This window comes from Palaemon carinicauda, chromosome 13, assembly GCF_036898095.1.
Source record: "Palaemon carinicauda isolate YSFRI2023 chromosome 13, ASM3689809v2, whole genome shotgun sequence".
NCBI lineage: Eukaryota > Metazoa > Arthropoda > Malacostraca > Decapoda > Palaemonidae > Palaemon > Palaemon carinicauda.
In genome coordinates, this window is record NC_090737.1 from 26,625,752 (window position 1) to 26,653,251 (window position 27,500).

The 27,500-nt window shown below is 43.4% G+C and overlaps 1 protein-coding gene across 1 annotated transcript in view; it reads right to left on the reverse strand.

Annotated features, from left to right (window-relative positions):
• The window catches only part of LOC137652236 (uncharacterized), a 352,081-nt gene that overhangs the window by 247,541 nt on the left and 77,040 nt on the right, over positions 1 to 27,500 (reverse strand). Inside the window, 1 exon segment of the mRNA XM_068385477.1 lies at positions 25,822 to 26,815. Coding sequence (XP_068241578.1) covers positions 25,822 to 25,892 — 71 coding nt within the window. The 5' untranslated portion in view covers positions 25,893 to 26,815.

Here is a 27,500-nt window from a genome sequence, read left to right on the forward strand (position 1 = left end):
GGAAATGTAAAATCCAGCTATACGTTGCAACTCTCTCATTGACTTGTGGAAACTCAGAGCAGATGACGTGGGATACTAAAAACTAAAGATGAGTTATCATCGAGGAACGAGGAGTCATTGGAGTCAATAAACGTATTATGAATAATACTGAATCATTAACATCTGGACTTCTTGCATCTCATTAGTTAAGAGGAAATGCATATGTTGTAATAATGACTGGAAACAATGTAATATCTGAATGTGAAGTTGCCAAAATATAATCATATTTTACTTGGAAATAAAGCCATCTACTTTAAATTCCTGAGATTTTTATAAATAGTATACAAATAATAGGCTTTGAATAAAAACTAAAAGGCAGCCAGTTACTTCCAATAAAGGGATTAAAACAAGTGAAAGTCGAGGGGCACTCAGTAAAGTGCAGACTTCCGCTGCGGCAGCTTATTTCTCGACCTTTTGCTAAATCTTGGCCTTGGCCTTTGACCTTAACATGTATTAATTGGCATGGATTTTCATACACTTAAATATGAAGCAAGTTTGAAGTCTCTACGACAACGATGACCAAACTTATGGCTGATTACGTGAATTGGACATTTTGCTTGAACGTGACCTTGACCTTCCAAGATTTAATCATTTCCAGCTTTTTACATAACAGTTAATCCTGCAAGTTTCATTACTCTACGATTAAAATTGTGACCAGCAAGCTGTTCACAAACAAACACACAAACAGGAGCGAAAACATAACCTCCTTCCAGCTTCGTTGGCGAAGGCAAAAAGGAAAATCACATCTCTTCCGTCAATTCGTGTAACGCAAATGTACATCCAGCTGGAACATTCGCAGTTATTCACAACGTACTCGCGTATGTTCATCCTACTCTTTCCACATCAAATCCTGCGCACTCATCCTCTATCCTCTGCAAAGAGTTCCCCTTCCTATCGAACCATCTCAGCATAGATAGGTCTTGTGCCATGGTTATGCTGTGCCATTATGTTTCGTTATTTTCTCATAATGTTTACGGTCCTTCCTTCACACAAATTCTAAAACAAAACACAAAAAAATACATATCTTCAACACAAGTTTTCCATTTTTATTTAGAAACATGAAAATCATAATGGCCATATGTTGTGTCAGTCACTTCAGTAAATTAATTCATTACCTCAGTGCTCTTAATATTTGGTGACTTTCTCTTGACACTATTAATATAACACTAACGTAAGAGACCAATCAAAAATACCGACTACATAATTAGATAGATATGCACGCAAGCACACACACACACTCCTTTCACCAGGGTATGACCACTCCCACTCCCCACTGCCCGAGGGACGGGGAGAGCTCAGTATGACCGGAAAGAATTTGTGTAAATATATACCTACATATATATATATATATATATATAGTTAGATACTTGCTCTTTATTATATAGAGGAGATGTCAGTAAATATTCGTTTCTCTTTCTGACTAAACTTCAAACTCGTCGTGAAGAATTTCCCAGAACAACTTTCTCTTGCTAGTAAATCTTACCGAACGCTCTAACTAATCGCCAAACCAAATATGCGCACCCAACGGATATTATTATATATGAACACACTAACAGTAATCAAGTAATACACTCGGGTATCAAACATCTTCCGTACTTAACATGAAATGATAGTTGCATTTCCCTCATAGACGTTTATTTTCATTCTACCTTTTCAAAAAACTATATTTTCATTTAGTTAAAGAATCATTGTAAATTAAAAAAATATATATTTTACTTCTATAGGTTACCACCTTTGGTCCCATTTCATACATATGTGTGTATATATATATAAATTTATATATATATATATATATATATATATTTATGTATATATAATAATAATAATAATAATAATAATAATAATAATAATAATAATAATAATAATAATAACAAATCTGCTAATATTCAGATACATATGCATATACGCACACAGATTAAACCCTCAGCAGGGTATGACTACTCTCTCTCCCCCTACCTGAGAAGGGGAGAGAGAGCTGAGCGTGACTGGATATATATATATATATATATACTGTATATATATATATATATATATATGTGTGTGTGTGTGTGTGTGTTTTACTCAATATATGTGTGTGTTTTTTACTCATTCAACCATTTAATATACAAAAGTACTGTTTGTGAATATGAAATGTACAATGTACATGCAGCCCATGGGGAATCTGCTGGCGATTAAACTTCCACACTCAAACACCATATACTATACAGATATACGTACATATATAAGTATTTAAAACCAAGACTTTAAAAAGCCCATTCAGTACGAACAAATTGCCAAGAGGGTCTACCAGACAATCGAATTCGCCGAACATCGATTAACTAAGTCCAGCCTACTTTCATTTGATCGATTGCCTTCATGCCTGTTGCTGCACTGATACTAGTAACTAGACCTTTCGTATTCTTTTCTTAGCCTAAAGACATTCTATATATGTGAATACATTTTGTTACTCGAGGTTTTATAATAGTCAATGCATAATCATAGAACCATTATAAAGGTAAAGAAAAATGTCCAAGTACTGCATTTAGAAGAGGTATGGCGTGGATAAACTGAATGGAGGTGCGAAAGATATTTCATTGCATTGAGAATGCAGGAGCCCCCAGCTTTTATAACAAGTGATGCCGTTTCAGAGGAACTGAAATCGCGGACCAACTGTGCGGTGGCGCCAGCTAAGTAATAAGTGAGAGGCGAGGTGAATGCAACTAACTTTATTTCAACGGATCATGAGTATTTACGCAATCCGTTCCAAGCAAGAACGGCACAAAATTCAAACAATTATTTATGAAAATACAGACTTAAACAGGTTATCAGTGCGAGGGAAGAGCGATCGATATATATATATATATATATATATTACTCACCCCCATCAGAATATCCAAACTTGTAAACCATGTTGGGCACTGCACGTGCATCACATATGCTCGTACACTAGCGGTATTTGTTATATATATGTATATGTATATATATACATATATATATATATATATATATATATAAAACAGAAATACCGCTAGTGTACGAGCATATGTGATGCACGTGCAGTGCCCAACATGGTTTACAAGTTTGGATATTCTGATGGGAGTGAGAAATATATATATATATATATAATATATAAACAGAAATACCGCTAGTGTACGAGCATATGTGATGCACGTGCAGTGCCCAACATTGTTTACAAGTTTGGATATTCTGATGGGGGTGAGTAATCCTCGCGTTCCGTAGCACAAAACGAGACCAGTTTTGAAAACTCTACATCAACCCCTTTGCAACAGTAGAATCATAAGCTTCATCGGAGAAAGATGAGTAATAACATGAATAGCTAAGATAAAAGTAAGGAAACAACTCCAATACAAAGAAAATGCTGAAGCAACGAAACCACACTTTGTCATAGGGAAAGACACTCCTCTAAAGGTAATCGAATACGAGATCAACGCAGATTACAAATCCAGACTTTCTGAAGAGAAAAGAAAGCCTCAAATTCAGCCTGAAGGGCAAACGTCATTTCCGTTGCAAGATTGGAATCATGAACTTCGTCGATGAAGGGGGTGAGCTTGTAACATCTGTCATGAAATTCCATGAAGCCTTGTGAAAAATCATCGATATATTTCAAAATCAATCTTAAAAAATAGTCCTTTCAAAGAATCTCACAGATTTTATTTTTCAATACTTGTTAATTAGTTTCAAAGTATTCAAATATTCTTATATCCTTAATTATCACCAGTATAGGCTTTTATTGAGGTGAAATTAAATCGTTCAACCAATACACAGTAGCCCTAACGAGGAATCGTGTATATAGGGACTCGAAACACGTGTCGACAAATATCAAATGGCAAATCGTAAACGTAGTTTTCGTCTTTTACTGAAAACTATATGGAGCTCAGTTTGTCCGGAGAGATGCTGTCTTCAATTTTTAGACCCAGCTAAGATATTATTTATTAATAGTAAACGTAAAGTAACATACTCATGTACAATAGATAAATAAAATGTTTATACAGTATAAAGACGATGGACTAACGAACTAAGAAAGTTTTCCGGTGTGGACTGGTATAGAAAGACCATAAACACCAACCGGCCGTTGAGATACTACTGCTAGAGTTACGGTTCTTTCCCTTTGCCTACACATACACCGAATAGTCTGGCCTATTCTTTACATATTATCCTCTGTCCTCATACAACTGACAACACTGTGATTATCAAACAATTCTTCTTCACTCAAGGGGTTAACTACTGCACTGTAATGGTTCAGTGGCTACTCTCCTCTTGGTAAGAGTAGAAGAAACACTCTAGCTATGGTAACCAGCTCTTCTAGGAGAAAGGCACTCCAAAATCAAACCATTGTTCTCTAGTCTTAGGTAGTGTCATAGCCTCTGTACCATGGTCTTCCACTGTCGTAGGTTAGAGTTCCCTTGCTTGAGGGTACACTCGTGCACACTATTCTATCTAATTTCTCTTCCTCTTGTTTTGTTAAAGTATTTATAGTTTATTTAGGAAATATTTATTTTAATGTTGTTACTGCTCTTGAAAAATTTCATTTTTCCTTGTTTCCTTTCCTCACAGGGCTATTTTCCCTGTTGGGGCCCCTGGGCTTATAGCATCCTGCTTTTCCAACTAGGGTTGTAGCTTAGCAATTAATAATAATAATAATAATAATAAACAGACGCAAGTGAAAGGACATGTCTGATGCCTATGTTCTTCACTAGACTATTAATGGCTGATGATGATATATATATATATATATATATATATATTATATATATATATATATATATACATACATATATATATATATTATTATTATTATTATTATTACTTACTAAGCTACAACCCTAGTTGGAAAAGCAGTATGCTATAAGCCCAGGGGCTCCAACAGGGAAAATAGCTCAGTGCGGAAAGGAAAAAAGGAAAATAAAATATTCTAAGAAGAGTAACAACAATAAATATCTCCTATATAAACTATAAAAACTTTAACAAAACAAGAGGAAGAGAAATAAGATAGGAGAGTGTGCTCGAGTGTACCCTCAAGCAAGAGAACTCTAACCCAAGACAGTGAAAGGCCATGGTACAGAGGCTATGGCACTACCCAAGACTAGAGAACAGTGGTTTGATTTTGGAGTGTCCTTCTCCTAGAAGAGCTGCTTACCATAGCTAAAGAGTCTCTTCTACCCTTACCAAGAGGAAAGTGGCACTGAACAATTATAGTGCAGTAACCCCTTGGGTGATGAAGAATTGTTTGGTAATCTGTGTTGTCAGGTGTATGAGGATAGAGGAGAATATGTAAAGAATATGCCAGACTATTCAGTGTGTATGTAGGCAAAGGGAAAATGAACCGTAACCAGAGAGGAGGATCCAATGTAGTACTGTCTGGCCAGTCAAAAGACCCCATAACTCTCTAGCGGTAGTATCTCAACGGGTGGCTGGTGCCCTGGCCAACCTACTACCTATATATATATATATATATATATAAATGGAATTTCTCGAGATAAAGTCTGGTTCCCTTCCTTTGAAGTCTGACGAATAAGACTAACAACCTTAAAACGAGCAACTTTGCAAAATTGTGAAAAGGGAGATTAGCAGCAAGATAATATCAGTGACGCAGAATTATAAGAAGAAAAAAAGAACATTTAAGACTTTAGCCAAAGGTTTAAACAGGAGTCAGAGGAACATAGTGCCAAGTTCAAACTACCATGAAAGCATGAAGTGACAGCTGCCAGGCAGCTTTGGATCCTGAGAGGTAAGGGGGCGAAGAAATTCTTAGAAGTTTGAGGATGCAAGACATCACAAATCAGAAAAAAATATTTTTAAACGGAATGACGGCAAATTAATAATAATAATAATAATAATAATAATAATAATAATAATAATAATTATTATTATTATAATTATAATTATTATTATTATTATTATTGGAAAAACAGGATGCTATAAAACCAAGGTCTCCAACAGGAAAAGATTACCCACTGACGACAGGCAATAAGAAAATAACTAAAACTACATAAGAAGTAATATAAATAAACGACTTTGAAAAGTAAAGATGATAAAATTCGCATACAAAATAACAGGTCATCGTTACCACACCTAAATCAATTAAATTCACATATATAATGGAATGCTTTCATATAAGAGAAGAGAGAAAAGCAAAATCACACATAAAAACGGCTCTTTTTGTACCCGGATGAATGTTATGCAAGACTGTGGTTTGTTGATCGATCAGCCTCGATGCCTGCAGTGACAACGACCGTTAACAAGTAACGGAAAATATATATCTACAGATGTAACAACTTGCAGGTTAACCCTTTCAATGTTTTTATTCAATATTCCCAGATAAAATGCATTTATACGAAATTATAAGGAATGTAGGTTCACTGCTTCATAAATATTATTCAAAAACTATCTAGGAGGGTTTTAAGTTAAAAGTTAATCCCATCATCACAAGAAAATGAAATAACCCCCCCCCCCCCATTTAAGGGAGGAAAAAACGAATCTATACCACGTAAATCGGGAAGAGGAAACAAAGGATTACTCTCTCTCTCTCTCTCTCTCTCTCTCTCTCTCTCTCTCTCTCTCTCTCTCTGCAGGGAAAAAGAAAATGTGAGTACCGGTAAAAACCAGTAACACACGAGAGAGAGAGCGAGAGAGAGAGAGAGAGAGAGAGAGAGAGAGAGAGAGCAAATGATACACGTGTAGGCACAAAGTTCAAAGGCACCAAGCAACCATGCAAGTGCATAGGTGCCACAAAGGCTGCATCCTTCCAATTACACGTGCGAGCAAGGATGTACCCAATCAAAGAAAATGCCTGCGAATATGATGCTAAACATTCATTGCAAACTTAGGTTAAATAAATAGATAAAAATATAAGCCTACTTATTCAAGTTGTATCTGAATTCCTTTTTACGATATAAAAAGCAAAGAAACTTACTATGCTTACTTAGGAGAGGAGCCTCCAAAGATAAGGAATAAATTAATCAAAACTTATCATTTCATTCCTGATATAAACAACAAGCAACTGAAATGATACTGGATGCCAGTGTTTTGTTTGACGTAATCTCCTGAGCCATGACGCCACCACAAAGTCGAGACGAATTTTCCGTTAAAACTTTTCGGTCTTCTTCACTCATACAAGGAAGGTTTTATGGTTTTGAATTTTTTTTTTCAAACTCTTTAAAAGACCACTTCCGATTATTCGTGGTAACGGGTTGGTCAAGGCACCAACCACCGGTTACTAGTTGAAACAATACTACAAGAGAGAAATTCATAGACTTCTCCATTTCCTCGCCTACACTGATAACGAATAGTCTGACATATTCCTTATACATTTTCGTATTTTCTCTGCCTCATATGACAACACAAACTACATTACACTTTCACTCATGGGAGAAGCTACTAAATTTATGTTAAGAGGCCATCTGCCTGACAGCCCACAAGGTAACGATAGAAGAGACTCTAAGCATAGGATTTAAGCTCTTACATAAAGCTCAAGGAGGTTTAATATTAAACCACCCTGATTGAGCTTGTGCTTTTGTATCTTGACCTCCTTATAGTGCTTTTTTTGGAGGGCACACACACTGAGCACAACTGCCTGTCAATTTTCTCATCATTGTTGTTGTTTTCAAAAGAGGTATCAATGCATCGGCACTTAAAATAAGACTGGCTAAGCTGACTGGTGGTCTATTAAGAGGTTGAATTTCTTCTGATGTTCCTCTTTGATTTTTTTTTAAACTATCGATGTCATTTTTCCAACTTTCCTTTCAGCTTGGATTACTGGAGCGCAGCTTAACCTTAATATATACCAACTCCTTTATGGTTATTTTCTAATGAAGTAACTTTATTCTTAAGGATTTAAAAACATGTCTTTAAAGAAATTATCTCTAACTATAACTACTAAAGTTTTCGATTTATTAACCAAACATTATTAAAGTTTCAACAAAATTGACAAAAAAAAATTTCATTTAGTTAAAATTTAAACAAAATATAACATGGCAGAAAAAAGTATTTTTCAACTAACCGAAATTAAAAAATGTAAAATAAAAGCTAAGCAAAAGATAAATATCGAGACATGACGTACCCCCAATCACGCAGTGCGGTTAAGCCTCAAGACAATTAACCGAGAAATTTTAAGCGCGTCTAAGACCCATCTCAGTAGGCAAGAAATCCCTGGCTATACTTCACCCGTGTTTGTGTTTTCAACAGGGTTCAAAGAAAAGGAGCCTCTAAAGATGATGACTCCATTCAATTCAAGAAGGAGGGATTATTCCCAAGATTATTCAATACAATTGCCGATCCACAGCTTATCCTGCTCTCGTTCATGCATTTACAATACATGTGCAATATCCCCTCGCCTGTGTCCTTCAGTTTATTGGCCCATGGATTATGTTGCTAAAATAGTTAAAATTTCATGAATAATGAGTGAGACTAGCTGGTGCATACATAAGTAATAAGAGACTGGTGTTTACACAAGGAGAGAGAGAGAGAGAGAGAGAGAGAGAGAGAGAGAGAGAGAGATTATACAAAGGGACAGAGAAAGACTGGTGAGCAAATGTGAGAGGTGTAAAAAGGGACAAGCAGAGAGAGAGAGAGAGAGAGAGAGAGAGAGAGCGTGTGTGTGTGGGAAGACTGACCTGAGAGAGAGAGAGAGAGAGAGAGAGAGAGAGAGAGAGAGAGAGAGAGAGAGAGAGAACTTACTCTGTTCACCAATTCAAGTTGATATAATAGCATCAAATTTTTATCGAAGTTCTGTAACGTTATCGAAACAGGAACAAACCGGTTTTTTAATCACTAATACTGCTCTACTATAATATATTCCCTAACGTATCGGTTACACATGAACACAGAATTTTTTTTCAAGTGCATGACAATATTCACAAGCGTATTCCCCATACATTGGTTTTATGCTCGAAAACATTGTGCTCATTATAATAATGAATATGCAAGGAAATAAACTATAGTAAAGTGTAGGCCTAATCAAATACAGTATAATTGAAATGGAGTAATTTCTTAACAGTGTCCGGTGAGGAAATTAGAAATTTTGATCATATGAATACATGGTCAGTCTCTAGGGCATTGTCTTGCTTGCTAAGGCAATGTCACTGTTCCTTGCCCCTGTCATTCATGATGGCCTTTAAACCTTTACGACAAGGTTCTGTAAAAATCAGGGATTGCAAAGCTGTCTCAAACTCCCATTCTCGGAGTTTTCATGGCTTTGGGTAATAATTTAATTAGCTTAATCGTGGCAGGCATTAAAATATAACTACCTAGCTTCAAGCATATCAATTAGCATGTAGGCCTAGGCTACGTGTGCATCATACTGAGGTGCATGTGTTCCTTCTGCCAATTTGTCATATATTGTTATTTTCTCATCATAATTCCCATTAGCTTCCAAAATTACTGTATTATATTCAAACTTCTACAATCTAATCTTGGATTTTTTTGCAAATTTGGGTTTAAAGTTAGTCATGAAACAGATCTTGAATTGAATTCTTCGAAATTCTGTATTTTTTAAAATTCTGTAATAAAGAACTTAGAACGATATTACATTCTTTGGATAACCTTTTAAAGTTTAGAACTGGAATATTCAAATTGTACTTTTTAAGAACTTTTATATAACCACGTGAAATACTTTTGATCCTAGAAAACATGAGTGCCGCATAATTCACAGCACTCCTGTAATACATCGTGAATGTCTTAAGAGAATTCAGCAAGAGTAAAACTTCTTATTTTTACACTGTTTATCGTCTGAAATTGGATTATGTCAAGTCTGCAATGTTCAATTAGTATCATTTATTCATATCTTCCAATTTAGGTTCTATACAGTCAACGAATGAGGTTTTGAGACACATCTAAGGGTGATTGGAGCCTACAGTTCCAGCATTACTAACTTTAACTCTTTCAGCAATAACCTAGAATATTCAAATTGACCGTAACTAACTTGAACCTTTTCAGTACCAACCTACTCTTCAAAAATAACCTTAACTAACTTTAACCCTTTCAGCACCAACTTAGAATCTTCAAATTAACAGTAACTAACTTTAACCCTTTCAGTACCAACCTGAATCTTTAAATTAACTGTAACAAACTTCAACCCTTTCAGCACCAACCTCTCACCAAATGATTTAGCTCTCAAGAACCAGGCCATCCTTTTTTTTTTTTTTTTTTTGAAAATTTACTAACGACAATAGCAAAAGTATAATACATAGGTAAAGTTTATCATTGTATAGCTGAATGAATTTACTTTAAATTGATAAAAAAAAATTTTATATAGGCCACATAATCAATAAGATGTACTGATGTCCCTGACATCATGGGCTCTAGGTCGTCGAGCTGGAGGGGGATCAGAGACTAGAGCTCTTTCAATTACTTAGCATATCCAGGATGAAATAGTGTTTAAAGGTTTAAAGGTTGCTCATGAATGGCAGGGGTAAGGGACAGTGACATTGCCCTATCTAGTAGGATAATGACATAGAGACTGACCATATAAACATATGATCAGTGACCACGTCCCATCTCCACCAAAGCTAGGACCAAGGAGGGCCGGGCAATGGCAGACAATGACTCTGCAGATAGACCTATAGACTCCCCCAAACCCTCCATCCTTACCTCACAAGGATGGTGAGATTGCAACGACAAAAGAAACTGAGTCTGGCGTCCACAAGTCAGGGACGTTACCACATCGGCTACTTCAACCCTTAGCGATCCTGCTCTTAACCATTCCAGAGCCAACATAAAGTGATGTTAGACGGGGCCGTGTTACTGCAGTGCATTTAAGATATCTCAAACTCCTCACTGGGCACAGTAACAACTGAAATGGGTCATTGGTTACAGAGAGTCGACTCACAATCTGATAGGGGCCAAATCTAGGGTTCAGTAACCCCCAGATTTTGAGTCTTAACAATGAACTCAAGGATGAAGCTGATTGTCACTTACCTCAATCCCCTTGAATAGGCGAAGTCACATGAGAGGACATGAAGTTCACTGACTCTCTTTGCTGAGGTTAAAGCAAGCAGGAACACCGTCTTAAAAGTCAGGTTTCGGTCAGTTGCATTGCGAAATGGTTCGTAGGGAGGTCCTTTTAAGGATCTCAAAACCAGAACCACGTTCCCGGGAGGAGGCCTGATCTCTGACTGCGGGCAAGTGATCTCAAAACTCCGTATGAGTAGAGAAAGCTCCAACGAAGAGGAAATATCCACTCCTTTCAGCTTAAAGGCGAGGCTCAAGGCTGAGCGATAGCCTTTCACCTCCGATTCTGAAAGGAGCTTTTCCTCCCGAAGGTATACAAGGAACTCCGGTATTACGGGAATAGAGGTATTGATGAGAGATATTCCTTCAGCGACACCAACCACAGAAGACTGCCCATTTTGCCCGGTACATACAGGCTGAGAACTTACTAAAGTATCTAGACATTCTCTCAGCAACTTGTGAAAAGCTCTTCTGAGAGAGGAGACACTAGATAGTCTCCAGGCATGAAGACAAAGCGACTGCACGGTTCTGTGGAAGATGTTTGCATGCGGTTGTTTGAGTAGATCTAGTCGTGGATGGAGTTCTCTCGGTAGATCTACTAGTGGTTGCAGGAGGTCCGGGAACCACTCGGCATGATGCCACAGTGGAGCTACAATGGTCATCATTAGGTTTTTGGATGCTCTGGTCTTGTTGAGCAATCTTCTCATCAGACAAAACGGGGGGAAAGGCGTACACGTCGACGTTGTCCCACAGTTGAAATGCATCCTGCCATAGAGCCTGAAGGTCCGGAACTGGAAAATAGTACAGCAGAAGCTTGTTGTTCAGAGATGTTGCGAACAGGTCTACAGTCGGGGAACCCCAGGAAGTCAGGACTTGTTGGCTATCAGAGGATTCAAAGACCATTCGGAGCCTACTGTGTAAGTGGCTCTGCTCAGATTGTCCGCGAGGACATTTCTCTTGCCTGGAATGAAGCAAGCTGATAGGGACACCAAATGTTCTTCTGACAATCTGAGAATCTCTACTGCAAGATGACATAGAGGCTGTGAAAAGGTACCACCTTGTTCGTTATATAAGCCACTACTGTGTGGTGTTGTTGCTCAACACCACCACAGAGTGACCTGCCAGCACCTGTTGGAAATGATGAAGGGCTAAGTATGCTGCTCTCATCTCTAGGAGATTTATGTGCTGGTACTTTTCTGACTCTGACCAGAGGCCGGAGATCGTGTGATACAGCAAGTAGGGCCCCCATCCTTCTTTTGATGCATCTGTAAAGAGCATCAAGTCCAGAAGAGGGACGAGAATATCTTGACCTCTATGAAAGTTTTTGTCTGCCACCCACCAAAGCAGGTCCGTCACTTGTTCCCGAGTAACTGGAACTCAAGCGTCCGGTGGATCCGAGTGATGGTTCCACACAGATTTTACGGCCGTTTGGAACTAGACGGAAGAGAGATGTTAGGTGACCTAACAGATCAACCAACGATGGGCCGGTAGATCTTCCTGTCTGAGGAAAGGTGATGCCACTTCTCTCAGCCTGTGTAATCTTTTGTTTGAAGGAAAGACTTTCTGTTGGACGGTGTCTATTAACATACCGATGTATACCAGTCTCTGCGAAGAAAAGCGTGATGACTTTTCAAGATTTATCAAGACCCCCAGATCCTGACAAAACTCGAGAAGCACGTCTCAGTGACAAGAAGGGTCATCTCCGAGTCTGCCAGAACTAGCCAATCATCTAGATATCTGAGGAAACGAATGTCGTTCTTGTGAGCACAAGATGACACTAGGGTAAACACTCTGGTAAAGACCTGAGGTGTTGTCGCGAGACCGAAGCAGAGAACTTTGACCTGGTATATTCTGTCCTCATCTATGAATCTGAGATACTTCCTTGAAGATGGATGGATTGGGATCTGGGAGTAAGAGTCTTTGAGATCCAGAGGGCACATGAAGCCCCTTGGTCGAACCGCCTGGATGACCATGTCTGTCGTCTCAGTCCTAAACTGAACCTGTTGAACAAACTTGTTCAAGGGAGAGAGATCGATGATTGGTCTCCAGCCTCCAAATGCCTTTTTCACTAGAAAAATTTGGCTGTATAAGCCTGGAGACCCATCCACAACCTCTTGGAGAGCACTCTTCTGTAGTATGGTCTGGACTTCGGCAGCTCTTTTGCGGAACCCTTCGCATAGAAGCTGAAGTGCACTGAATCCTAAGTCACGGGAGGGAGAGATTGAATGAACGGGACGCAATACCGTATGGCGACCACTTCGACCGTCCAGGGATCTGCCCCGTGATGCTGCCACCTCTGCCAGAGGCGCTGCAGGCATCCTACCATAGGTGGTAGGTGGTGAGGATTGCCATTCCTAGCGGGAGTGACCACCCTCAACCTTTCCTTTTCGTTCCTGTCTTTCCTCTAAAGGACATGTTTCCTTTCTGGCCTTTGGACTGAAAGGGACGTCTGGAAACCTTAGTAGGTCCTGAGGACCTAGATGTTGAGGGATTAGAAGTAGCCTGCAGACCACGTGAAGACTGGGATGGTCTTCCATAGGGCCTTGATATCATGGCCCTATGGAGGAGTGAATCGTTCGACGATGTCCTCCAATGCTCAGCAGCCCTCTCAATCTCCTCAGGAACGAAGAGAGATGAACCCTCAAGGGTGGAATTCCTCAAACATGAAACTTCTACCTTTGGCATCTGTTTATAGAATTTCCCAATGACAGTATCCCTTCTCTTGAGTAGAGCATTCACCCACAAGTTGACAACGTGGTGCGGCAAAAAATCAAGAGTTTGGGTACCCGACAAAAGGAAAGACTCCAAAGACTTCCTAATGGACTCCTATGAAAGATCATGGGAGCGCACCATAAAGCCCAAGGACCCCAACCATAAGTTGAGACACAAAACAGCCTGTATGGCGTACTTCGCACCTCTCTCTATGTTGCGGAGCTTAACTGCCGATTGATTGATTGATTGATTTGAGGTTTTCTGGCATTCTGACTTTCAAGGTCATTGCAGAGAGGGAGGCTCTCAGAGAAGAGAGGGTTTGAGTCGGAAGACCCTTCGTCACAGATTCCACAGAAGGGTCGAGGAATACGGTGGAAGGCAGTTCCCCCTCGATCTCATAATACTTTTTTTGTAGAACAAAAGGACGGGGTAAAGACCGTGTTGAGGAACCTGCCCTCAAGGAACTGGAAGTTTTGGCTATCTGGGCGATACCCTTCCTTTTGAGGGCTGTCAGGCCTTTAGACACGGCATGGCTGTACTGGTCATAGGGGTCTTCTGGGTCTCAAAAGACCTTGTCGAGAACCATAATCATGCTTTCCTCCCTGGATGGTAGTACCAGGAGTTGACAGTCCATTGATCGCCCTCATACAAGAGAGGACCTGCCAGAAGCTATATTCCCACTCGTCTCTCTTGTTCTGAGTGAAAGTTTGAACTAGCAGCTCTCAGAAGATTGCAGTCATCCGTATCCAATGGCTTATATACCTCCAGGCAAACAAACAGAGCTTGGGGTACGTCAGGGTAATTAACAGGAGCGATTGAAGGACCTGCCACAGGGGACCACCTGTTTGCCTCTTACAGATTTCCGTTGCCTTGGCGTTCTTGGGTTTGGTTTTTGGTATCTTTGGATTCCCTTCACACAGGGAAGTGTTCCTCCAATATGTTGGAAGGAAGCACTTGCAAGGGTCTAGGGACACCAATAGCCAAACCCTCGGCTGCAGGAGCCATAAGCTCTTCCTCAGGAGGAGGTAAAGAAAATGGACGCCGGTCTGAGGGCACTACCTTAATCTCTTGAGTGTTGAAGGGGTGGGCAGAGATCTCCCTGGGAGAACCAGTGTCCTTACTTGTTCTAGGATAGACGAGATCAGCGTGCGATGGAGTTACGCCTCTTATCCTCCTCTTCTGTCTCTTAGTCATGATCCCCCTCGCCTTCACAGGAGTAAAGGGAATGTTAACCAGATAAGGATCAGAAGGTGGAGGCACCTTGGCACTAGATCAAGAAGAAGAATATCGTCGTGCCTTGTCCGTCTCCTTCTAGGGTCAGAACTCCTATGAGACGAGCTCGAGCCAAACTCCAAGGGAATCCAAGGTGTAGCCCTGACTGGAACAGTCTTGGGGCTGTGGCGGTGGCGGAGCAACACCCCAGAACTTTTGCAGGGTAGTTAGGAAGGTACTAACCCAAGTAGGGAGCTCAGCACCCTTTGCTAAGTCCTGGGTTTCCCTTGAGAATCCAGGGGGAGGAGAACGTCTCCTAGGAGGAACCCTAGAGGGAGCCTGCGCAGAGGTAGGCGAGTCTCTCTGCAGCAACAGATGATCCTTCGTCAAGCGAAAAGGACGGTGCGGGCTAATAGGCACGTTAGCATACCTATCAGGAGGCGACTTAAACTGTTCTGGAGAGAGTTATGGGGTCATTTGACTGGCTAGACAGTAGTACATTGGATCCTTCTTTCTGGTTGCTGTTCATTTTCCCTTTGCCTACACATACACCGAATAGTCTGGCCTATTCTTTACCAATTCTCCTCTGTCCTCATACACCCAAAAACACTGATTACCAAAAAATTCTTCTTCACTCAAGGGGTTAACTACTGCACTGTAATTGTTCAGTGGCTACTTTAATCTTGGTAAGGGTGAAATAGACTCTTAAGCTATGGTAAGCAGCTCTTCTAGAAGAAGGACATTCCAAAATCAAGCCATTGTTCTCTAGTCTTGGGTAGTGCCACAGCCTCTGTACTAGGGTCTTCCACTGTCTTGGGTTAGAGTTCTCTTGCATGAGGGTATACTAGGGCACACTATTCTATCTTATTTCGATTCCTTTTGTTTTGTGAAAGTTTTTATAGTTTATATAAGAAATATAACAAATTTGGAAATAATTTGTATTTTTCCTAGCATACAAACCTGAAGCTATTTATTAGGGTATTACTTTCGGCAATGCTGAAAACTAGTCAAGACAATTTTAGTGAGGGAAAATTACCCCATCCGCTAGTTGGCGGGAGGGGGTTGGGGTAGACTAGCTACCCCGCTCACTCACACCTGTTGGTTGAGTAACCACTTTTGCTTTCTGGCAGGACTTCTACGGGGACAGGGTGGCGGGCCACTTTGTATAAATAGCTCCAAATTTGTTATTTGTTTGGACACAGATACAAACCTTCGCTATTTATTAGGGTGACTTACTCTTACGAGGGAGGAAGTCCTTACCAACTGGCCTTGGTCATGACCCGGGGTCCTCTCTATTTCGATCTGTGATCGATAGTAGAGGGAACCCTACCCTCGCTAAAATCAAAGTTGTTACAAGGTAACTCACTGATAGCAGCCTGCAGATGCTTGTGTGAGAGAGACTTGAGGATTCTAAGACATATCCAATACCCTCCCTCAAGAGGTATTGGAGACGTAACAAAGTATTCATTCCTACCCAGGATGCACAAGGGAAATGATTCTTACCTGCAGAGGGGTGAGGTCAGCTACACTTCGGTCTTGCGGAGCTATTTCCCCAGGGGGGGAGAAGGAGAAAGAAAGAAGTGAGCAAGACATTCTTTTCATTCACCCTAGACTAACCCGGGTAACCTCAGCCCTCAACCCTCTGCTAATTGTCCATCAAAGAGCTTGAGGCATTAGATCACTTGTTGTGCGGCCACCACAGGACCAATAGAGAAGGTTTCCATGCTCCTGTGAGTTACGTCTTTCAGGTAGTGGGCTGTGAAGGTCGTCTGACGCTTCCACACGCCCGCTTGCAATACCTGTGCCACAGAAAAATTTTTCTTGAACGCCACAGACGTTGCAATGCCTCTGACGTCATGAGCTCTGGGTCGGTTGGACAGAGGAGGATCTGGATATAGAGCGTATTCAATTACTTTCCTTATCCAGGAGGAAATAGTATTCCTCTTGACCTTCCCCGTGCTGACAAAAAGTGCTCGTACACGGGGGAGAGCTTTTGATGTTCTTTTTAAGTAACACCTCAGACTCCTCACCGGACATAGTAACAGTTGGTCTGGATCTTCAGTTACAGAACAAAGACTCTCTATCCGAAATGGGCAGAACCTGGAGTCCGGCACACCCGGATTTTGAGTCTTAGCTACAAACTCAGGGACGAAGTTGAGGATTACTTCCCCCCATCTCCTAGAGTGGGAGACATCACCAGATAGACCATGAAGTTCGTTGACTCTCTTGGCCGAAGCCAAAGTGAGCAGGAACACCGTCTTCCACGTGAGGTGGCGATCTAAGGCCTGGCGTAGTGGCTCATAGGGGAAGCCCTTCAGAGACCTGAGGACCCGAACCACGTTCCAAGGGGAGGTCTTAGCTCTGCCTGGGGGCAAGTAAGCTCGTAACTGCGTATGAGCAAAGAAAGTTCCAACAAGGAGGAAATATCGACTCCTTTCAGTCTAAAGGCGAGACTCAAGGCTGAGCGGTAGCCTTTGACTGCCGAGACCGAGAGAAGCTTTTCTTCCCGAAGGTATATAAGAAACTCCGTTATAGTTGGAACAGAGGCATCGAGGGTAGAGATACCCCTTCCACGACACCAACCACAGAAAACTGACCACTTCGCCTGGTAGACTGCCTCTGTGGATCTCCTGAGGTGTCCAGCCATTCTTTTCGCAACCGGTTGCGAAAAGCCTCTCTGTGTGAGGAGGTGCTGGATAGTCTTCAGGCGTGAAGTCAAAGCGAGGCTACGGCTCTGTGAAAGATGTTGGAATGTGGTTGTTTGAGGAGGTCGTGTTGTGGAGGAAGCTCCCTCGGGATCTCCGTGAGGAGATGCAGAAAGTCCGGGAACCATTCTGCATGATGCCATAGCGGAGCTATGCGGGTCATTTGCAAATTGTTGCTGGCTCGTACCTGCTTGAGGACTTTTCTCATCAGACAGAACACGGGAAACGCGTAAGCGTCCAGGTTTATCCACTGTTGAAAAGCATCTTGCCAAAGAGCTTGGGGATCCGGGACTTGGGAGCAGTACAACGGGAGCCTGAAATTCAGGGCCGCTGCAAACGGATCCACAGTCGGGGAACCCCACAAAGTCAGGACTTTGTTGGCTATCAGAGGATTCAAAGACCACTCGGTGCCAACTATCTGAGTCGCTCTGCTCAGCTTGTCTGATAGGGTCACCGAGTTGTCTTCTGCCCATCTGAGTATCTCTACTGCAAGATGGCACAGCTGCTGCGAAAAGGTACCGCCCTGTTTGCTTAGATAAGCTACTACCGTGATGATGTCGCTCATCAGCACCACGGAGTGCCCCGCCAGGACCTGGTAGAACTCTTTGAGGGCCAGAAATGCTGCCCTCATTTCTAAGAGATTTATGTGCTGGTACCTTTCTGATTTGGACCATTGGCCGGAGATGTAATGGTGCAGCACGGGAGCCCCCCACCCTTCTTTTGATGCATCCGAAAACAGCATCAATTCCGGGGGAGAGATGAGAAGATAGACCCCTTTGCAGAGGTTCAGCTCCGCCAGCCACCACCTGAGGTCCGACTGTTCCTCTAGCCCTATGTGGACTAGGTGATCCCGGGAATCGGAGTGCTGGCTCCACTGGGAGTTTAGTTGCCACTGGAGGGTTTTCATCCTGAGGCGACTGTTGGGGACCAGTCGGGTCAGGGAAGAGAGGTGACCGAGAAGGCGAAGCCAATACTGCGCCGGGAGCTCTTCCCGACTGAGGAAGACCTGTGCTATCTCCCTCAGTCTCTGGATCCTTTCGTCTGATGGAAACGCTTTGTGCCTTAGGGTGTCTAATCACATGCCTAGGTATACCAGTTGAGACTTCTCGAGGTTTACCACGATCCCCAGATCCTGGCAAAACCTTAGAAGCTCGTCTCGGTGTCGGAGAAGGGCCGCCTCCGAGTCTGCCAGAATCAGCCAGTGATCCAAGTATCTGAGGAGACGGATGCCGACTCTGTGAGCCTAAGATAATACTAGGGCAAATACTCTCGTGAATACCTGGGGTACTATGGAAAGACCGAAACACAGTACCCTGAACTGGTAATGCTTCCAATTGAACATGAATCTCAGATACTTCCTGGAAGACGGGTGAATTGGGATCTGGAAGTATGCGTCCTTCAGATCTAGAGTGCACATGAAGTCCTGGGGTCTTATCGCTTGTCTGACTGTGTCGGCCGTCTCCATTCTGAAAGGTGTCTTCGACAAACCTGTTCAGGGCCGAGAGGTCGATGACTGGTCTCCAGCCTCCAGACGCCTTTTTCACAAGAGAGTCGACTGTAGAAGCCTGGCGACCCGTCAAGGATTTCCTGTAGAGCGTCCTTCTCCAACATGGACTGGAATTCTGCCCTGAGGGCAAACTCCTATGCGGATCCCTTCGCACAGGAGTTCAATGGAATCGGCACTCGAGTCAAGTGGAGGGAGAGAGAGCGTGAAAGGGATACGATACCCTGAACGAATCACCTCGACCGTCCAGGGTTCGGCCCCGTGGTAAAGCCACCTCTGCCAGCGGCTTTGCAGGCATCCCCTCACAGGTGGACAAATGGGAGGATTGCCTGTCTTATTGGGACCGGCCTCGGCCTGATCCCTTCTTACCCTTTCCTCCACGGAAGGACTTTTTACTGCGAAAGGCCTGCTTTGCACCCTTTTTACCCTGCTGTTTTGGGTCTCTAGCCCTTTTCGGCTGCGGGTTCTGCTGTGCTTTCCGCTGTGGCAGAGAGGGGTAAGGTCTAGCTGTTAAGACCTTTTGGATGAGGGAGTCCTGACTGGACTTCCTCCACCTCTCTGCCACCCGCTCGACATCCTCGGGATGGAACAAAGAATTGCCCTCGAAAGGAGTATTTCTCAGACTCGCTACTTCAGCCTGAGGGAGATGTCTATAGAGCTTGCCTATGACGGCATCTCTCCTCTTCAGGATAGTGTTGGCCCAAAGGTTCACTACCTAATGAGAGAGGAACTCGATGGCCCGAGTGCCGGACAAAAGGAAAGTCTCCAAAGATTTCCTGGAGGACTACCGAGACAGGTCTTTAGACCGCATCAGTTGTCCTAAGGATCCTAACCAGAAATCCAGCCACGAAGTAGCCTGCATGGCGTACTTCGCCACCTTTTCCTGGTTTAGGATTTCAGAGGCCGAAAAGGAGACAGGAAGTCCCATAAGTTTCTCGAAGGGGGTGGCCTTCGAGAGGGCCTCAATAGAGTGGTCGAGAGGCAGCGTTGGAAGAGATTCCCCGAGGATCTCGTAGTACCTCCTCTGAAACACATACGAAGGAGGTAAGAGCTTGGAGGATGAGTTGGAGCGGAGAGAAGAGGTGGAACCAGCTGCCTGGGACACAGCCTTCTGTTTGGCACTCTTCAACCCCTCTGACCAGGGCAAAGCTGCCCTGGTCCTATGAGGTTTCTGAGTGCCATAGAACTGGTCAAGGACCGTTTCTTTTCCATCTAGAGGGCCTGCCGATAGATCTGGAAGTCCATTGATGGAACGGATGCAGGCTAGGACCTGCCAGAAGGCGTGCTCCGATTCCTTCCTCTCATCCTCTGTAAGCTTAGGGCTAGCGGCTGCTGGCAGAGCGTCGTCCTCGAGATCACTCTGCCCTTTCACGTCCAAGATCTCATCCATAGGAGCCCGGCGTGGGTTGAAGTCGTCAACTGTATAGACTGGGGATAGGGAGACTACGGGGAGGTGCTTGCTTCCGGCTGCCTGGGAGGCAGTGAGGAAGGAAGCCTGGCCGAGGATTTGGGGATGGTGAACAAATCCTTCGGTTCCCTCCTACGAGGCCGGAGATCCTCTGTCCCAAAGGGCTTAGAGGATTCCGTCGGCTTACGTGTGGAATGTAAGTCCATTGCCTTACAGGGTGAATCCCGTCCGGTCGCAGGTCGTGCCTCATTAGACACTATGGTGTCTTGAACTGCGGGGGGCTACCCTGAGGTTCATGCCTGATCATCTCCAGAGGTCTTTTGCGAGGGGATGATCGTCTCCCCTTGCCTGAGGGGCCCGCCTGTGCTAGAACTTCCGACCTCCTCCTAGAATAAGAGGGAGGAGAGGACCCCGGGAAGAGAGGAGGCGACAAGGAAATCCTAGGTGTATCACCTAAGCACTGGGAGCGGGGAACGACTCCCTTCATGGTTTGACGCATTACATTAAATAAGTTGCTAAGCCACGAGGGTCACGGGCTCCCGTGGAACTAGGGTGAAGGTCCTTAGGAAAGTACTGCTCCCTGGGTTTAGGAACCTGGGCAGGTTCCCTAACCCCCTTGTCTGATGAAGGCTTCCCTACAGGCAAGATAGGCACAGGCCTACCCTTAGGGATAGGATCTGGGCTCAGTCGCACAGGCGACAGTTGTCCCTGTTGAGGCCCAAGGGGCTCGAGAGACTGATTGTGAGCGTCAAGATGGTCGTACGCTCTTGCGCCGAACTGTTGGTAGGTGGAAGGGAGCTCGCGCGAGCACCTCTCCCGATTGCGCGCACCTTTTTCGCACTCCTGGAGCGCATGGGGTTGTTCGCGCACCTGGCGCGCATGGCGTGCAGTGTATTGTTCGCGCGTACTGTATAAGGTTGTTCGTGCGCATGGCGCGCAACAGGATGTTTGCGCGCATGGTGAGCAATAGGCTGTTCGTGCATATGGCGTGCCATAAGATGAACCTGCGCGCCATGATCGCCATTTTGTTTGCGCGCGCCAAGGCGATCGTCGGCGCCAAGTCGGTCGTGCGCGCCAATTTGGCCGTGAGCGCCAATTTGGCCGTGCGCGCCATCTTGATCATCCACGAGAGAGCTCTCAGGTTGTTGAGAGAACTCACTGCTACGCTCACCCGAAGGTTCACGATAGCTTGTGTTGTGTGAGCGCGAACGATCAACACAACAAGAGTTTAAAAACTCTGTCATAACAAGAATGACTCTGGTCACGAGAACCTGAAAGTTCAGCGTGAACTGTGATGCGCGAACTCGAAGGAGCAATGCAAGTCACGAAACACCGGAGTGTTAGCACGACTAGAGTTACGAGAGCCCAAAGGTTCAGCATAACTCAGGTTACGAGACCCCAAAAGAATCAGCGTAACGAGGAATCGAGGTTCCTCTGTCACGAGATCCCAAAGGATCGCATTGACTGACGGTACGAAAACCCGGAGGTTCAACGTTACCGTCGTTACGAGAGCCGGAGGGTTCAGCGTAACAGAAACCCAAAGGTTTCAAGTCGCGAGAGCCCGAAGGTTCAGCGCAACGGAGACCCGATGGACTCCTGCTGTCATGAGAACCCGCGGGATCAACATGACTAGAGCCCGGAGACTCACGATCACGCCAGCCCGAAGGGTGATCGTCACGAGACCCCAAAGGGTAAACGTGAGGAGAACTAGCAGGTTCAAAAAGACGTCTCCTCACAGCCCGAGGAGGAGAACGCCCGGGTGGAAAGGGGTTACCCACCCCTCCACTCTATGAACCTTCGGAGAGGAACGTATAACAGACTCCGCCCGAGGGTGGAGACTGATTAAGATCGACAGATAAGTCCTCCGCAGGGGAGGAAAGTTCGCCCGAAGGAGAACTACACTTATAACAAGGTTCTCTTTCCGCCCCTGGAGGAGAACCTAAAGTGTAAGGAGATTGCCGATGCACAGAGGCAACCTTCTCTCGCGAACGAGATATGTTCCCCGAGGGGGAAGCCCGCCTTGGAGAGAGCCCTGCCACCGCCCCTGGTGGGTTAGCTAACTCCTCGGCGTTGGAACCAGATCCAAGGTCTGGCAAGGAACAGGCGCTCCCTGGGGGAAAAGGAGGCGACTCACTAGGGGAGTCGTCATCCTCGTCTATCCCCCAGGGTTGACCTGGAGTCACAGGCCCTGCGCTACTGTTCGACCGTACCCCGGAAGGGCCTGGTCGAGGATTAGCTTCGGGCAGAGATTTGGGGGTAGAGGAAGCAGAAGCCCGCGATTTCTTCGATTTCGAGGAAGACCCCGAAAGCGAAGATTCGCGTTTAGACTTCTTCTTACGCGCAAACCTCTCCCACTGGGAGGCAGGCCACTTCCTACACTCGGAACAGGTGTTGTCCCGCGAACACTGAGTTCCCCGGCAAGCTGGGCATAAAGGATGTGGGTCTGTCTCCAAGGACAACATGAAGGTGCCACAGCGGCGGCCCTCAATCCCAGGACATGTCCGCATAGCGGGACAATAACCATACACACACCGACACACACAAAAGAAAAAGTAACAAAGTCAAGGCAGTTTGTTAACGGGAGAGAGAGACGGCACGTCTATACTCTACCGAGCCAAAAGTAAAAGTGGTTACTCAACCGACAGGTGTGAGTGAGCGGGGTAGCTAGTCTACCCCAACCCCCTCCCGCTAACTAGCGGATTGGGTAATTATCCCTCACTAAAATTGTCTTGGCTAGTTTTCAGTGTTGCCGAAAGTAATACCCTAATAAATAGCGAAGGTTTGTATCTGTGTCGGAACAAATTTATTTTAATGTTACTTTTCTTAAAATATTTCATTTTTCCCTGTTATCTTTCCTCACTGGCCTATTTTCCATGTTGGAGCCCCTGGGCTTATAGCATCCTGCTTTTCCAACTAGGGTTGTAGCTTAGCATGTAATAATAAAAATAAAAGGGTATAGGCCTGCCGCTAGAGGTGGAAGAAGGCAGAGACGAAGGTATTGGTGCCGCACTTGCTCACAGTTCCGAAACCTCTACTCGTGAATCGCTCATGAAAATCGCTGATTTATGCGCGAAATCACAAGATTCGCATGCAAAATTGCAAGTTTCGCGCATTTCACGAGTAAAAGTGCTTGTAACACAAGCACTAGGAGCCATACTGGACGGAGGAAGCTTCGGGCATTCCTGATGCTTCAGAGGACCGCCTACGCCAGACGTAGCTGGCAAAGAAGGCCTCTGAGTAGGGGCAACTTTAAGCGTTGGCGAACGCGTCACAGAGGGACGCATTGTGGAGCGTTGCATGAGAAAACGCTACGCTAAAGCAGGCCTGGAAGCAAAGGGCACTGGAGGTGGGTTAGCTGGACACCTGTCTGTAAAATGATCTGTCTCAGGAGCAGGTTTGGTCCAGGTCGTTTAGGAGAGGGACGAGTTGAGGAGCTACGTGCTGATGGACTGCGCATATACTTACCTCTTCCTCTAGACGAGGAAAGTCTAGACCTTGAGCGATCGTGAATGTTCCGTTTGTGATCGGGAGCGTCTATCCTCGATTGAGAGCAGCATGAACGCTGTGAGTGCCTAGCTCCCTAATGTGAGCGTTGGCCTTGCAATCGTGAATGTTGACCTCGCAAACGGCGCACTCGCTAGCGTAAACGTTGCCCTCATGAATGGGATCTTCGTCCTCGAGAACATGAGCGTCGTCCTCGTGACCTAGATCAGTGGGATCTAGAATGCAAGCATCCGGACCTAGGTCTAGACTCTGTTGTTTGTGATCGTGAAGAACGCGATCACGAGACTTTACTATGAGAAGAGGAATGCCTCAGAGTAGAGCGTTGAGACCGTCGTTCTCGTGAGTGTGAAGCTCTAGAGCAAGAACGCCTTCTGGACGAAGAACGTCGAGATCGCGATGACCTAAGATCGGTATGATCTTCAGATTGTCGCGAACGACGATCAGGAGATGAATGGCACGAAGGACGGGAAGGAGAAACTTGTCCCCACATGCCGCTGGTGGAAGGAGCGATGGACTCTTGTAGATCATCACCTACAGCCGAAGTACAGTATTCCTGTTTGGAGAAATAGAAGGCTAAGGGTTAACGGACATCGATGTCCCACGATGGCGAGTAGGATCATCGTCAGCAGGAGGCCGTTGGAATGGGTAACGTGATCCCAGCGTACATTTGATATACTGTATATTCTAAATACCTGTATACTGTATACTAAATTAAAAATGGACTACTTACTCAAGTGTCCTTAAAATATACAATTCACAAATAGTGACACTTTTGATTAATTGATCAATTTTTTATTTAGTACCGTATAATTTTGAATAGCCTATATATCAAATGTACAATGCCATAACAAACTTCTGTTTGGTTGACTATGTTGACGATGCCAGTTCCAGGTGTTTTAGTGAGGAAACCAGGCTAGTTTTCTTTTTTCATAATTCAAGACTTTTTTTATAATTTTAACTTGTTTCCCCTGTGGCGAACTGTTTTAAATTATGAAAAAGTAATCGAGGAAAAAAATAGCTTTGCATAATTTGGCAGTTTATGGAGAGGGTTCTTGTAACCATATAACATATGATTTAGTGTTCCTTTGCCAGGAGCAAAGCTGGTTGGAAAGCAAACACAGGATTGAGACTTAGTCTTAGGGTAAGCCAAGGATACAGCAGTATCCCCACCCCAGTAGTTAAGGATACAGCTCCTAGGTTAGGTTAGGTGGGGAATCTTATGTTAGGCAGTGTTCTTGCGTTTGTTTCCCTTTTAAAATTTTTTTTTTTTTTTTTTAAATCATAACTTTTGGAATTTTAAAGTCTAAAATTTGAAAAATATGGGTTTCCTTCCCTTTTAATTTTTTTTTTTTCAGTCACAACTCTTGGAATTTTAAAGCATGAAAATATGAAAAATATGGGTTTCCTTCCCTTTTAAATTTTTCTTGCAGTCACAACTCTTGGAATTTTAAACCCTAAAATTTGAAAAATATGGGTTTCCTTTTTTTTTCAGACACAACTCTTGGAATTTTAAAGCCTAAAATTGGAAAAATATGGGTTTCTCCATTATATTTTTGCGTCATAACAGTTCAAAGTACCTATAAATACACCAGGCACACTATTTTCTTCATCAGGTGTAGTGTTAGGGCAAATATTTAAACACATTTTAATTACGGACCAGTTCCGCCCCAACAAACTACAAAAACACCAAATTGTCCAATTTAAGTTATTTATTTTCTTCTATTAACTTTGATTCTAATTCTGATTATAAACTTAACCTTAGGGAATAGGAACATCAAAGAGAAACTTACCTGAACAATAACTTCCAGAAGGTGCCAAATTTGTTGCACGTTGCAACCTCGTGTGTGTAGGTGACAGTCATGATGACAGTTTTATAAAATCTATTCCTTTCTGCTTACTTTCCCTTTTTGGGAGAACAGTCAGGATATATCGTCGTCAACTTGAATGCCCTTCGTGTCTTTGAAAAGAACCACAGATTCGCGCGAACGGATCTAAACTCATTGTAGCCGAACTTCTGTTATTAAGCGTAGGCTACTTCCCTTGGACCCTGATCTAATCCAAGCTGCCACTGAACAGGGACTCTCAAGATCAGACGGAGCACACTTCGTCGACGACAATGTAACAATTCAGACAGCTTATTAACTCACTGGCTATTTCGGCGTATCACTGAGTTGCTGTCGGTTATAATAATCGCAAGGAAATCACTTCACTATCAACACAAATAATCTAAACTTAGCCGAGAGATACTCTGCACAAAGGTCAGTACTCCCTCTAGCTTTGAACTCAGAAACTTCTTTCAAAACAATAGCACTAAGGATTCAAGTTGCTTCTTCTTACTTTCTGGTGCGCAGGCAAACCACTATGGCCTAATGGACGTTCGAAAGCACAAAAATAAGTTACAGAAACTTTAATTGCATGGAAAAGTACGAAAATAAACTTTACCCGTCGAATTGGTGAGGAATATTTACCGGACAAAACACATTAGGTAGAAATTAATCACAGCTCTTAGTTATTGTTCACACTAGGCTGATTTGTTTCTGGAGGCACGACGTAAGGATTCTTTCTATCACAGTTAAGTCACTTAATACCTTTGCCTTATCACCGTCAGGAATCACAGTTTTATTATGCTTACTCCTATCCCAAATTAAGATTATGCGAGCACCGTAGGTATTACAAAGTAATTTTAGTTTATTAAAATAGCATTCTTGTTGCTTCTTGAAGGCAAGAGGGAAGGTCTTATCTGATGAAATAGGACGTTTTAGTTTCTGCAATTTCACGCAACACCTGAAATGAAAGAGGACATTATATTAGTTTCGAATAACATCAAAACAAAGCGGCGAAAGGCTTTATAATGTAAAATAACCTTCAAGATAAATAGAAGAAAGCGTTTATCAGTAATGCAAAGACAACTTTAACTGTATTTGTAAACTAATATTTCCTAAGAAGTGTGGAAAAAAATCAGGTATATTATGAGATGTAACTAAATCAGTATACGTAGGAGTTATCCGCGATCCCATATAAGATTGGTGCAAAAACGTGAAGGTCACGTGTTTTAAGGTCTTAAATGTTCACGTACCTAGCTATTTTAAGATACCTAGCTATTTTAAGACCAATATTGACTTATGGCCATGAATCATGGACATTAACATCAAGAACTAGAAGCCAACTGCAAGCAGCTGAAATGAAAGCCTTAAGACTCATAAAAGGTGTGACAAGACTGGATAGACTACGAAATGAAGATATTAGAAGAGAACTGGGAGTGGAGGGGATTCTGGATTTTGTGGAGAGAGGACAGCTTAGATGGTTTGGACATGTCAAAAGAATGGAGGAAGAGCGATATCCTGTAAGGTTTTTGGAATGGACACCAGAAGGAAGGAGACCGGTAGGAAGACCAAAACTGAGATGGCTACAAAACATAGAGAGAGGAGTAGAGAGGAGAGGCTTCAGTTTGCGGGAAGTTGATGAGATG